The 13,944-nt window shown below is 37.6% G+C and overlaps 1 protein-coding gene across 5 annotated transcripts in view; it reads right to left on the bottom strand.

Moving 5' to 3' along the window:
* Window positions 1-101: 101 nt before the first annotated feature.
* The window catches only part of ATP13A3 (ATPase 13A3), a 61,221-nt gene continuing 47,378 nt past the window's right edge, over window positions 102-13,944 (bottom strand). For 3 of the 5 annotated variants that reach the window (XM_040612595.1, XM_040612597.1, XM_040612598.1), the window contains exons 27-34: window positions 13,525-13,621; window positions 12,591-12,663; window positions 11,612-11,789; window positions 10,785-10,972; window positions 10,247-10,335; window positions 9,991-10,071; window positions 6,051-6,140; window positions 102-4,531 (exon numbers count right to left, since the gene is read on the bottom strand). In XM_040612595.1, coding sequence (XP_040468529.1) covers window positions 4,334-4,531; window positions 6,051-6,140; window positions 9,991-10,071; window positions 10,247-10,335; window positions 10,785-10,972; window positions 11,612-11,789; window positions 12,591-12,663; window positions 13,525-13,621 — 994 coding nt within the window. In that variant the 3' untranslated portion in view covers window positions 102-4,333. The remainder of the gene's footprint in view (window positions 4,532-6,050; window positions 6,141-9,990; window positions 10,072-10,246; window positions 10,336-10,784; window positions 10,973-11,611; window positions 11,790-12,590; window positions 12,664-13,524; window positions 13,622-13,944) is intronic. The other 2 variants (XR_005830588.1, XM_040612599.1) reach the window with 2 other exon arrangements.

Below are 13,944 nucleotides of genomic sequence, written 5' to 3'. Positions count from 1 at the left end.
ATCAGTGGGAATAGGTCTGTATTCTTCACCAAACCTTGGATCTAACTGCATAAAGAATAATTAAAAACAATGTCATGAAACTAATGAAAAGAGTTAAAATATCTGTTCATTTTAATTTTATTTTCAAAGAGCTTCAGTCACAAAAATGATTTACAAGTCTATTTACAATTCTATTGTACAGTTATTTATGTATGCCTCTTGACAACAGGGTACCATTCTAGAGCAGCAATACATATTTTAAGTACAAAGATGTAGTATCATTTCAGATCTAAAAATAAAAAGGAGGCTGAGCTTCTAGAGCGTGCTGTAATGACGAACCTTTTAATCTGTGTTAGGCTTGAGGAATTAATGACATACTGAGTAGTTTCTGGTTCACATAATTATCAAACAAGCTGCAGTTTGTTGAAAATAGCTTTAAAAACCTGAAGCTTTACTGTATAAAATCAACATATTCAAGACTCTAAAAATTGTCAAAAACCCACAGCTTTCCCTTAGACATACAAAAACCTAAGTTTACAATTCAGAATTTCATGGGAGAAATCCTACAGAACTTTAGCTCTCTCATTTTTGTGATGATCAACATAAGCATTAAAAATTCGCAGCATAAAAAGGACTCCACATCTGCTTAGTATTATACTGTATATACATATACAGTACAGGATTATTTACCCGATTTGGGATGACTGTTCAGCACAACCTTCATGAAGAAAGAAAAAAAATAAATAGAATTAAAAATCCAACAACTTTTAAAAAGTGCAACAGTAAGAGTTTCCGATTTAAAGTTACGATGAACACGGACAGTCAGTTCTGTGGTGTTTTAGCCGCTTCTACTCAAGCATTATTTGCAGCATCTTCTTTTTACAGTAGATTTAGTTCTATAGTACATGAAATTAGTTACTGCTAATTGAATCTGAAGGGAAGAGAAAAAAAAAACCTTTAAAAATAACCCTGAGGGATATACAATTTCATGATCTTGCAATTTATTTCTAAAAAGTAACATTTATTATTTAGCAATTGCTTTTCTGGATAGACCAGTCCTTTAAGTATGTGCATAAATAATATTTAAAAATCAGTAATATTTACAAATCCTAATACATCAAAGTAATATACGTACAGATTAAAGTCTGCATACACAAATAATTTAATAATAAATCAAACTCCTCAACGTAAGGCCAAAATATACAGCAGGAAGAAAATGTCTACCAAGTATCTAGTGGAGCTCACTAAATTGGTCTGTTCACCTGAATTTAGACATCCAAGATGAACATCAGAAGAGATTCTTTCCACTACAAACTGAATTTTATCTTACTTCAAAGGAGAAACTGAAAGCACTAGTGCAGATCTAGTTTGCTGCGTTTCTGACAACCAGAAAAACTGCTCAAAATGAGAAAAATTATAGGTGGCTGAACTCAGCTCTTGGGCAGGAAGGCATAAACCCCAATAATCGCAGAAGATGCAAAAGCTTATTTTGTGGCTGAACTTGCAACAACAAGAGGGATTCTCAGAAAAGCTGATTTATTATTCTTGACTAAGCGTCAGAAGCAAACAGGTCAGAGCTCAAGCATGCAACCTCAACATTTGCTAGCTCCGAACGCATACCTTGAGGAAACAAGCTCCCATTTGCACAGCGTTCAAGTTTAACAGGCTTATGACCCATTAGTCAACACAATCAAATGGAGACACTTGGCAATTTCAGTTTTAGTAAGAGTTCCCTAAAATGTTCTCTGAAGACAAGCCCACCTGAACAAGCTGTTTCCTCCTCACTTTCTAGGTAAGTCTAATAATAAACTAGCATAAGACTGAAAGACTAGCTTCAGAAACCAAACAAGCCAAGAGAAATTATCAGTTTAGAGACAGTATTAAGCAAAAGCATATAAAAGGGAAAGACACAAATATCTTCTTTCACTTCTGATGGAACAAGCAAGCTGAAATGGTCAAGGAAATGGAAAGTAAAAGCTTACGCATTTAAGGATAAGTCACAGCTCCCAGGTCCAAGATGCATAGCTTCACAACGTTTTTTTCAACTGAAATATTATTTTTCTTCAAATTTGAATACTACTTACGCAGCTAAGAATTATTCTTCATCAATTATTCCATGCTACAAAGCTTTTGTAATATCAACATTGACAGAAGGTAGTCAACCGACTCAAGATTCATAAATTTAGCCAAGTCCACAAATGCAGACTCCTGAAAAGCTACCGATGTTGTTTGATGTTTATGACTTTAAGAAGTAGGATAATAGGACTTGTACATTGCTCTGTTGAATGAATGCTGAAGAAACCACTTCCCCCTTCCTCCTGCTCAACCCCTCGAAAACAAAGAACAACAACAACAACAAAAAAAAATATCAGGAAGAGTTGACAGCTGGACTGGAGGATAGTACATCACATGCATACTATTTATGAGGAGCAAGTGTTAGTAACTTAAACCCCAAAGTTCTAGGAAAAAGTCTTCCAAACCACTTAGCACCAGTTTCAAACTCCCCATTGGCACAGTATGTTCAACACTGCAGAAACCATAACGTGAGCAGTGGGGACACTGCCCATACTGCCTTACAGAACACAGGGGAATTAGGCTCAACCTGAAAGGTTTCCCTTATTAAAAGAATGCTGGAATGGAATTGTCTCCACAGGAATATTTTTTTTTTTAAAAAAAAAAAGAAACCAAAAACACCCAGCGACAACCAAAACCTCAAATTACATCATCAGAATACACACAATTCAAAATGATCCCAGCTGGCCAGGCAGTTTGGGGCCCTCCTTTCATGACTACTCTAAAGGACCCGACCTCCTTCTCCAAAGGATCTCTACAGAATCATAACTTCTTTAGATCCCAGATCCCTTCCCAAAGCTTGGAGGTGTCTGAACCAGTCAGTTACACCTGGTCAAAACATACTGATCAGGAGTCAATATCTTATCATCTTCTCAAAGACAACCAAAGGAGACTTTTCTGAACGTTTAGCAAGTTGAAGATGGTTTGGAGAGAAGTAATTTGTGGTTTAAAAAAGTTTTAACCTTTGCACAAAGACGATGCCTACCTCTACCATCCCTGTAGACCTGTTCTTCTAGTGGTCTTGTGTTCTGACACCGCCTAATGGCAAAATGACGTATCGCCACCCCAAGTGCTTAAGCAGCATTATTGGTGATGCAAGCTTTTTTTTATTATTATTATTTTTTAATAAATAAAACCTACATAAGCCTTATAGTTTTGTAGCAAGACAGATTTTAGCTCATCTATTTTCTCTTATTTTTTGTTTCATACAGCTACATATAGTGCTTAAGACACTGGCAGACTCTTTGAAATGCGTATGGTCTTAACATGCACCAGTCCCAAGCATGGGCATGTGAAAATATTCCTCCCTCCCACCCCCATATTTCTCTTGCAGCAGTAACTGGCCTTACTACTTCAAGGTATATAGGAAAATTGTCTTGATATTTACAAATAAAACATGGTCCACAAAGGGATAATCCAACCCTTCTGCTGGAAAAAGCAAGGTCTGTGGAGAAATGCATAGCTAAATGTAATAAAACATGAGACAGAAGAAAGTGCTAAGATTCTCCAGCCTTCCTTCTCCAAAAACTTGAGTGTAGCCAAATGCCTCCCCCTCTGGAGGCCACCTAAGCCGTTCCTTAGGGTTAGCTAGAAAAGATGCTAAGAACCCACTTGAAAGCAATGTGCTTTCTTCTTAAGGACAGAGCATATTGCTTCTGTCGCATTCCTAATTCCTGCTGTGGCCAACTAAAGAGTTAAACTTAAACTCCAAACATTACATCTGGAAACACTCCTTACTAGTAGGGACAAACTTAGAGGTATACACACCAAAACTTTAGAACCGTTCTGAGGCACAAAGCTTTTCAACAGTGAATATATTAGGAGGAGAAAGAAAAAAAAAAAAAAAAAAAAAAGAAAAAAAGGCATGACAAAGTTATTATGTGCCTCTAGTACTACCATGAAACCATTACATCATAGGGTTTACATGAACACGTGCCCAGGTAAGCGGGTTAGAACAATGATTAAGATACTCCAGGCAAATTAAGTGAACCTGTTTTAACTGCCCTGCAGTTTAAACCTTCAAATACATCTCATTTAGGAATAATGAAATCTGAAAGAAGGTGGAAGGAAACACAATCATTTTTGTTCTGCCTAAGGTCACCTACATTTTTAAAATGTATAGCCATAAGATGTCTGGCTCTGAACTCCGTATTCAGAGACACAAAACAGTTGGAAACATCTGCATTAGAATTTGACATTTAGTATCCTGCAATTTCAAATAAAGCCTTAAAATTACATTCTTCTGAATACTTCTAGAGACACGTGCCACCAAGATCCACTGTTACGTTACAGTGATGATTTGATATGAACCATTTTCTTGGGCTGGTACTTTCGCTTCTGTTGTTGTTCTGGGTTTCGGCGGCCATTCTGGATCAACCAGCAGTTCCTGAGCTAGATGCATATACTTGGCTTTTGGTGTCTTCTCTCTACAACCAAACAGGGAAGAAAGGAAACAGACTCCACAGCGATTCACAGCCTCCTGCAGAAGTGAACAGATTTGAAAACTGGATTACCATAAGAAAAAATTAATATAATTAACAATAGAAGAAAAACTATTGTTCTAGTTTCTAATTTACTATCTCATTGTCACATTGGACCTAGAAAGTGTAGTACAGAAACTCTTCTGCTGTGTCATCTCTTCTATACTATGGCAGCAATGACATTTAAAAAACACTAAGAAAAAAAAAGTATTTTGCATTATTGTAAGACCTAAGGTCACCAACAGCTTTCATGCTGATTTTATAATAGCTTCAATAAACACAGGTATAACAGACACCATTAAATAACGTTACTATTGAGGAATGAAAGTCTGGTCTAGAAAAAGCAGTCAAATTCCCAGAGTCTCAAAACACTTTTTAAGCAATAAATTGTTTAACTGCAAGCAACCAGCCAGCCAGAAGTGGCAGAATTTAACTTGCTGATACTGAGAAACCTAAGTCCTACAGGTATTAACAGTTACTAAAACAGACAAATTATTGAACTTAACTCTTCTTTCCTTCCTACTTTTCCTCTCCCAGTCCTAAATGCACATAACAGCTACCTGGAGAAGAGAAACACCATTCCTCATTCTCAAGACTGGATCCCTCTCGTGTCTCAGAGAGCACCTAGAGTTCTGCAGGGCTGACATTTTAATGGAGATATATTCTATGGTTTTCTTCACGCTCTGAAATTCTATCAATTGATGAACTGAACCAAACAAGAGCCTTTAAGGACAATTTCCATTCTTTGGTGAATACAAACCAATTCATTCTTCAACAGCCTCAAAAGGAAAAACGTAAATCTGAACTGAATACATTTAATAAAATTTAGTGCTGAGAAATAAACCATTGCAATTCCGGCAAGAACAAATTCACAACCAGCTAAATGCAATAAGCCCAGAGGCTTAAAGAAAAAGCTAGTTTTTATGGGATTGCACATAGACTTCCTTCACGTGTTAATGACAGAGGGGCTGACCAAACCAAGATTCATGGTCACCTGAAAAGCAGAAGCTAAATCTTTCAGCCTCCTAAACAATCTGAAGTAGTAATAACATACTTTCAATCGCTATTTTTTTTCATTTCATTTCTATGTGCTATAAATTACTGCTCTCAGAAAGATCTAAAATTCTAAACCACATCAATTCAATAAAGAACTGGCTTAGACCCAGCATCAGCAATTCAGCTTCCAAGCAAATCAAGACGCTCCCAGTCCTAGCATGCTATCTTGTGAAAACACAGAACTTGCTAATATACAAACTGAAGATAAAGTGACACAAGTTCTAAAAGCAATCCTCTGGGTTTGCTTTGCAGTTCTTGTATACACAGCTAAATTCTTTAAGTATCAACAAGGAGAAAAATCTAAAAACCAGAAGCCTTTCCTTTTAACATTCCAGTTACAGACATCTAATTTAGGCAGTCTTAAGCTTAAGGTAAGCAACGGACACTTATCGATCATAAAGAGACACAATTGAATTAATCTGCATGCACTCAAATGATGACAGCAAAATACTAGTCTCCAACCTGAGGCGGCTGGGGTATGGTGAGGCGATATTCTCCTTGTTTGTCTCGATTGAACACAACCTTCCAAAGGATCATATCAAGGAGGACATTCTGTGAGACATTGCAGTGAGTGGGAAGAATTAAAGAAACTAATGATCATTTGTTGTTAGTGTGCACATCACAAATAAAACCTGAAATAGTGTGTTAGGCATAACTAATTCAGTGCCAGGCAAAACTGAGTTTACATTACTTGTCAGTAATTAAGTGATAAATGTTTTCGTTCTTGAAGTGCTCACATGAGATTTAAGAATATGAACATGTACTTTAAATCAATAGCAGCAATGACCAAAACTGCATCCTTTGATACAGGTAAAAATAATACACATTCTTAGCACATTTCAATTCTCAAAAAAAAACCCTGTGAAGCACTGCAGACATGAGTGCTTAAAGGAGTTTCCCCTCAAACCATTTTTAACATTATAGTGTACTTCATGCTGGAGCCATGCTTTGTTTTAAACCAGCGACATTCCCAGAAAAGCTTCAGTGGGGTAGCAAAGCTGAGCCACCAGCAGGAAGTCTGAAGGAATTCTGTAGGAGCTGTTCCAGATTTTGGAAAGGAGGGCAGAAACTGAACAGTATGTTCAGTACATCTGGTTATTCTCACATGGCTGTGCGGGCGGACTCAAGAGCCTTGAACAAATCTGGCAACACAGGTGTGAACCTGTATCTTCCATGGCCTTGAGCCTACAACTCATCTTCGGACAGATTCCATTTCTAATATCTGACTAACCTCTGCCACTAGATAGGGGAGCTGATTAGCCAGACTTCTATAACAGACTTTATGATGCTTACTATTTAAAATATACCAGAATTTTACGGCGCTTTTATAAAGCATTTGCAACAAATGTTCAGCTTGTTAGATGTTTGCTTTTGAAGCCAGTCTAGTTTAAGTATGTCTACACCGGGCATCAGGGGCAAGGAGGAACATCTGCTAGGATCTGCCTTTGTTATGCAGTGTTTTCTGTCATCTGGTAGAAAGAATATGCGTGCTTTGTGAACCTCGTCTGGCACCCACATGGAAGAAGCAGAAGCTTTACACAGCATTTCAGAAACCACGTTTGGGACAACCACAGCCAGAGACCATTCCTGCTGTAGAAGCAATGAAGAAACTACATATGATCGTAGTGTGACACACAAGTGTCAAACTGGCAAGTGTGACAGAAGAAGATCGATCCAATTCCTCAAGCATTTCATATTTATGAGATACTTCAAGAGGTGATTACTGAGGGATTAGTGCCAGCAGAACAAACGCTAGGTGATACACATACAGAGTTACCCTGTTAAAAGAAACGAGGAAATGCAACAGCAGGTTTTCCTAGATACTCAGAATATGACCTGTAGTACCCTGCTAACTCTGCAGTGAAAAGCGTAGTGAGCAGAAAATCCACCCAGGGACACAAGGACAGAAAGGCAATGAGCTATACTGGAAGTGAAAGAGTGAAATACCCTGACATTTCCACACAGCACATCGGACCCAGTGAGTTGGCATCACATGAAAAAGCTTCAGAGAGCCTAGAGTAATACTGCCGGAGTTGGACAAATACAGTTCAAAAGCTGGGACAAAAGCAGGCTGAAGTTATGAAAGGTGAAGTGTGTATTCTAAAACAAGGTTTGGGATGCGAGGCTCACTAGACAATGCTTCTGTTGGACACCTGCTGTGCAGCAAGACAACTTACCTGTCTAAAAGTATTCATTTAATGGGGAAAGCGGAAGAAATAGGTTTTAAGTCAAAGCAGAACATTCCAAAAATTTAATGTCAAGAAAACTAAATTCTATAGGTACTTCTATTCCACTACTGAAGTATGGGCAACAAGATAAATAGGAAAGTCTGTTTAAATGGAACGTGACAAGTCATCCTACCAGTCTTGGTCACGACAGTTAAGTGACTAAAGTGTTGAAAGATGCTAACTCAAACCTGCACTGGAGAAAGAGTGGGGTGGGATTTGAAATGCTGGATGAAAGCAAACGCTCCGCAGTAATTACATGCCTTATGTTATACTTAGTAGAAATTCAGAAGTTTACAGATTGATGTGGCAACCAACAAGGCCCAGGAGTGGAACCTTACGAACATTTCAACCAAAAGGAAAACCATTTGTCCTCGAGAGGCACATGCTGATACATGGATTAACACACTGTACAGACTTGCTACTGGAGCCCTTACACTTCCAGAACAGAAACATCACCAGATTGTATAAAAGTTAGAAAGATCACCTGCAGAACAAAGTGATTTCTCAGCAGAAGGTAAGTTTATTTCTCTCAGTAATATTTATCACTGGACTGGAAATTGCAACGACCACCTATTTACACTCCATGTATCAACATGAAGCTCAATTCCAAGGACTAATCTCAGTACTTCAAAAAAGCTGATTTCCCACAGATGGCAATAAGAACATTAAACGGAAAAAAAAAATATGTCTAGAAGGTTTGTTTTAAATTTACTGGAAGACAAAAAAGCCACAATTCTGCAGTATCGGAATAACTATTGTTTCAGTAGCAAGAACAGCAGTATACATAAAATTTAACTTTTAACAAATAAAAAAGGTGGGAAAAAAGAAATATTTAAGAGTTTAGTAGTAAAAAGAAATATGAGAGAGTTAAAGAGCATAAAAAGGAAAATATCACAAGCGCAGTTAAGAGTAAATACAGGACAATGTAAGAAAGTCACAGGATCTTTCGGAGAGGATAAGTCTGTTAACAAGGCAAAGGTCCAAAAAAATTAGCATCCACTGCCATGTTCTGGAAAAGACAAGTTACCACCTATCAGGTCAAAACACTGAAAAACATGTTCCAATAAGCAGCGACATAATAGCATATATTGCAAATTCTATTTGGAACATTTTTAGCACAAAGCCTTGACAATTTTGATTAAAGCATCTAAAAAACCTTTGGCTGATTTTATTTTTACTAAGTCACAAATAAAAGGGAAAAAACTAGTCAACCAGGAAGAATATTAACACTGTAGTAACCTTCAAAGGCCAAAATGGTATGATCCAAGTAAACATTACGCTGGTTACCTTGATAGAAATCCCTTCCATAGTAATGGAAATACTGACTAGAAGCTGGAGAAAACATTATACAGTAAAAACAGATAATTGTAAGGTGCAAGTGCTAGATAATGTTGAAAGGCTTTTCACCTTGCAGGAAAAGAAAGTGACTAATGGCTGCAACCAAAACCCAAACGTATCCACGTTGGAAATAAGGCATTACTATCACAGGGAGAAGAACTAACCACAGGAATAAATGACTGACACTGAATCCAGACTCCTTCTGGAGGATGTACCTGTCAAACTTTGATTCTCGGAAACAACATATGGGTACCTGGATGAAAAGCAGGGCGTGTTTCTGCCCACATTAACTCTGGCATTACAGCAGAAGAGGTCAATATCTAGAGTGACTGACTCTGGATAAGCTCAGGGCTGGAAAAAGCAGATCTCTGCAAGAACATCTCTACTTCTGGACTTGGATCAGATTAGATGAACAAGTTATACAGACCTGCATTATCCTGAACAATAAGCTATTCATATGATGCAACTGAATGAAGATAGGCTCCCCTAAAATTTTATATAGTTCTTTGCTATGCTATGTTATTCTGAACTGAATTAACACAAATCAAGCAAATAAACATGGAGAGTACTGTCCTATGAAATAGTTGAAATAATGTATGTCTTTCAAGTTTTCCTCCTTTTTTAATTAATGAAAAAGGTTTTAAAATTCTGCTTTTAACACAGAAAACCTTGACACCTTAACTCTAGCTTACAAGGACATTTTTAGGAATACTAACTTATGAAAACAGCGACCACTTACACCAGCATGCTGTGAAGAGATACCTTCTAAACAAAAGACAAACATGTACCCTGAAAAATTTAACAGACAAGCATTTTTTCCCATTTTAATTTCTTACCTCCATCAGCACAGACACAATTGCATTGAGAATAACAATGAAGAGAATTCTTAGGCGCCACTCATATGGCACACACACGAGCTGTGAGAAAAAGTTGCCAGAGATTAGCAACACACAAATGAAGTAACACACATCCAACAGTTAAAAATTCTCCCCCTCCCCCCCGCAAAGCTCTAAAGGGAGTCAAGCTTCCCCAAAAGGCAGCCCATCAGCTATCCTAGGAAGTACAGACACCTGCATATCAGCTGAATCTTACCTCAAGAAATGTGTCAATAGATTCAACGGGATGCAACAAGATGAAAAATATGAAGACATAAAGAACTATCACAGATACAACAAACAGAACTGTAAAAGAATAAAAAAGTATTTTAATTGGACCATCTCACAATCAGTTTTAGACAGTTTTTCCATGTATCATGGGTTCGTTACCCCTTGGAATAACCTCTTTTCTCCCTCTAAAACCCTTCTAGGCAGATTTTGACAATACAAGGTGTGCTGATCACCATACAGAGACAGACTGCCAGACTTAGCTTCCCACTGGCTCACTTGCAGAGCTGAAATGTATATACACATATACTTCTACAAACAAAGCAACTATTAGCACAAATATCTCCATACAGTTCAACACTTCCCTATTTCTATCTCCGATTACCAGAGAATAACTATACTACATTCTCCTAGTAACACTACTACTGCTGAAGTGGGACAAAGGAGTTGTAAGCGAGCCATGGATAAACAAAGGCTCAGTTACTAAGAGTCTAATTTGGACCCATATATAGTAAGAAAAGACTCACAGTTTTTGTAGCATGGTTGTCTAAAGGGCTTTCCTTTAGAAAAGACAATTGCCACTATGAGGTACTGAAAGCTGGATATAAAAAACAAAGTTGTGTTTTCATAATTTTTAATGTAATGTTCATCATGAAGAGTCTCATTCCCATGGCGCGCAGAGCTGGTGTTTGTGGCATCCAATACATTACATGCACTACAACATAAAATAACATTTAACACTGCGTTAAGGAGAAGCAGCAAACAAGGCCTACTTACTAACAAAAGTCACGACAGAACAAATTACTACAGTAGCAAAAAATCCTATCTTTGAAAACAGGTAGTAAGAAATGAAACTGTGTCAGAGAGGTAGCAATTTTGGTGATTTCTGAACTTTAACTTTTTATGCTTTCTGCTTATAAGTTCACTACATCAATTGTTTAGAAACTATCACTGCACGTAAAAAACCATTGCTATCTAAAAAAAGGATTAAAACACCTCTTTTTCAGAAATATGAATTTGACTTACTGGAACTCTAACAGGAAAAAACCTTTACAATAGAGAAGAGTTAAAATAGATCTTAACCATTAATTTCAAATTTTGATCTCAACTGTCCCAAAGTTATGGAGTCTTCAGACCTTGCAGTGTGGCTCTGACCCAGTTTTGTATTTCAGCCATTGGGTAACTCCTATGTATTTAGTAAGCTTTTCACAAAAAAACCCAGTAGACTAACAAGCCGCCACACAGAAGCTTTATTTACAAAGTCCCCAAAGCGGGTCAGTAAAGAAGAGAGCAGTTACTGTCTGTAGCTTTCCAGTCATTACTGCGTCCTGCACGGAGCCACTGAAACACTTACTCAGATTCCATTGTCCAAGGCTCATACCAGGACTGCTGTTTCACCCAAAAAAACCCAAAGGTTTGGAAAGCAAGGCAGATGACGATCTGAGACAAAACGGAACACAGAAGTGGACCTGAGATAAGACCTGATGGAGGCCTTCGCGCAACAAGCTCCTTCCAAGCAGGGTTCAGACTCACTGCAAAGAGAAAGAAAAAACAAATGACACATTACATCATTACGGTTTTCGAGAGTTACCCTGTTCACATTCTGCAGAATTAGAATGGCTTGCTCATGACATCACTTTAAAAATTAGTCCAGAATTGCAAGTGTGAAACCACCTTGAAAAGATTATACTGCACTAGAAGAATGCCACAGTGCCTTCCACAGGCTGGTCACCCCCAGCAGCACAGGACAGCAGGGGACAATAATAGAAGCCATGAGACTTGAGGAATTAGTAGTGTCTGGCCAAATTCCCTTTGTCTGGCACAAGGGCTTACAGCTCGTCTCCTCAGTTTTGGTCTGCCACTGCTCCAAAGCAGCAGCTTCTACTAAACTTGAAAATGGAATTCTGTGGAATCAAGTACTTCACTAGGTAATAGTTTCCGAGTATAACATTTTATGGACAGAAATTCAACTAAAAATGCAAGAAATCAAAACACTTGAGAAAGATGATACTGGAACAACTCCTGTTTTGATTCCAAAAACGGTTTCCTTGTGTCAGTACAGATTTACCACTTCCTGTACCGTGGAGAACTAGTTTTCTATGATCATGCCCACAACCTGCTTGTTGTATGAGGGCATTTCACAGGCTTCAGATGAATCTAACTCGGTACACAGTGTTTGGTTTTTTTAATGCATATACTGTAGTAGGTGTAACATCCCAACTGTATGTCACAGTGCTTACTCCAAAGAGCACCTAATAAGGTGTTAAACAAAAACTGACCAAACAAAAACTGCTTCATAGAAGCCAGCAGTAGTAATTCAACACAATACTTACTAGTGAAAACAACCACCAAAATGATTGCCAAATCAATGAAGAGAAACTGGAAATCTCCCAAATTGCTCAGGATCTAGACAGAAAACACACTTGAAACATTGGTAATCTCCTCATACCAAGAAACATCTTACAGTGACACTCCTATAGCATTAATTCTTTAATTATCACCCTGTAAAACAAGACAGTCTCTTGGCAAACTGTGTTCCTTTATCTGCAGGGGTCTTGACTACTCTACAATTCACAGGTCCAATTCCTGAAGTATCAACGTATGAAACCACTTCAGTTTCAAGATGCATAAGCTATCTGTAATTGAAATTTGTTTGTAATCAAACTTACATTACTGAATCTTACAAACCAATGAAATAATAGCTTAGGCCCACAGTTCTCTAAACACCATAGCTTTATTATGTAGCCATACAGAAATGCCAAGGTCCTTTAGTACTTTCCATGATTAACTCTGAATACAAATTAAAAAAGACAGGATTTCTACCACATGCCATATTGCAAATCCAATCATATTAATAGGAAACACCTCACTTGGCTTTTTTTTTCTCCCTCCTAACTCAGTACTTGCAAGCTGCTCTCTTTCAATCCTTACATAAAAGGAATGCATTGCCCTTTAAATACAGTTAGGCTATTTTTAAATGCTGATGTTTTTTAAACAATTGAAAATTGTATTTCTGTTCCATTGATATGCTTTTTTGGACTTCACACTGTAGAGGCTTTCTATCCATAGGCATTAGTTATTGCCTCTTTAAAAATCGATACTCCCATGTTTTTCATACAGTTAATATTAAAAAAAAAAATTTGAAAGAATACTCACAATACTTTTAGTCCAAAGACACTTTTTGGTATGCAGGTGTTGCATACCCAAAAAAGACTTGGAACAATTTATATTCAATATCTATCCATTTTCAAATCTCAGGATACTTACAGAATATAGCAGAGTAACACTGATGTACTGGATAATGCTGTATAATGCCATGAACTTAAATACACAGAAGGAAGTTATTAAAGCAGCACGGCCTTCCCTGTTAAAACAAATGCAAGCATGTAACTGGAAAGCTTCCTGTGCAAGCAGTTAAATTCTGCTTAGCAAAATGTTAGCTGCAATTAAACACATCACCAAAGCCTTCGAGGGACATTAGGCTGAAGAAAAACAGAGAGAAAGGGGTCACAACGGTACACTGTCAAGTACATCAGAGTCGTGAGCATGCCTTCTGAACTGAGCTGCCACCAGACTTCAGTGTTCTTTGGACTTTATGTGGTTTTCCAAGGAAGGTTTTAAAATGCAGGTCTGCTTGAAAAAGCATCGATGAAGCACTAGTTTACTGCACAGATTGAACAAACATGC

This window comes from Falco naumanni, chromosome 13 (assembly GCF_017639655.2).
Source record: "Falco naumanni isolate bFalNau1 chromosome 13, bFalNau1.pat, whole genome shotgun sequence".
Taxonomy (NCBI): domain Eukaryota; kingdom Metazoa; phylum Chordata; class Aves; order Falconiformes; family Falconidae; genus Falco; species Falco naumanni.
The sequence above is the reverse complement of the archived record's forward strand: the minus strand, read 5'-3'. Positions and strand labels throughout refer to the sequence as shown.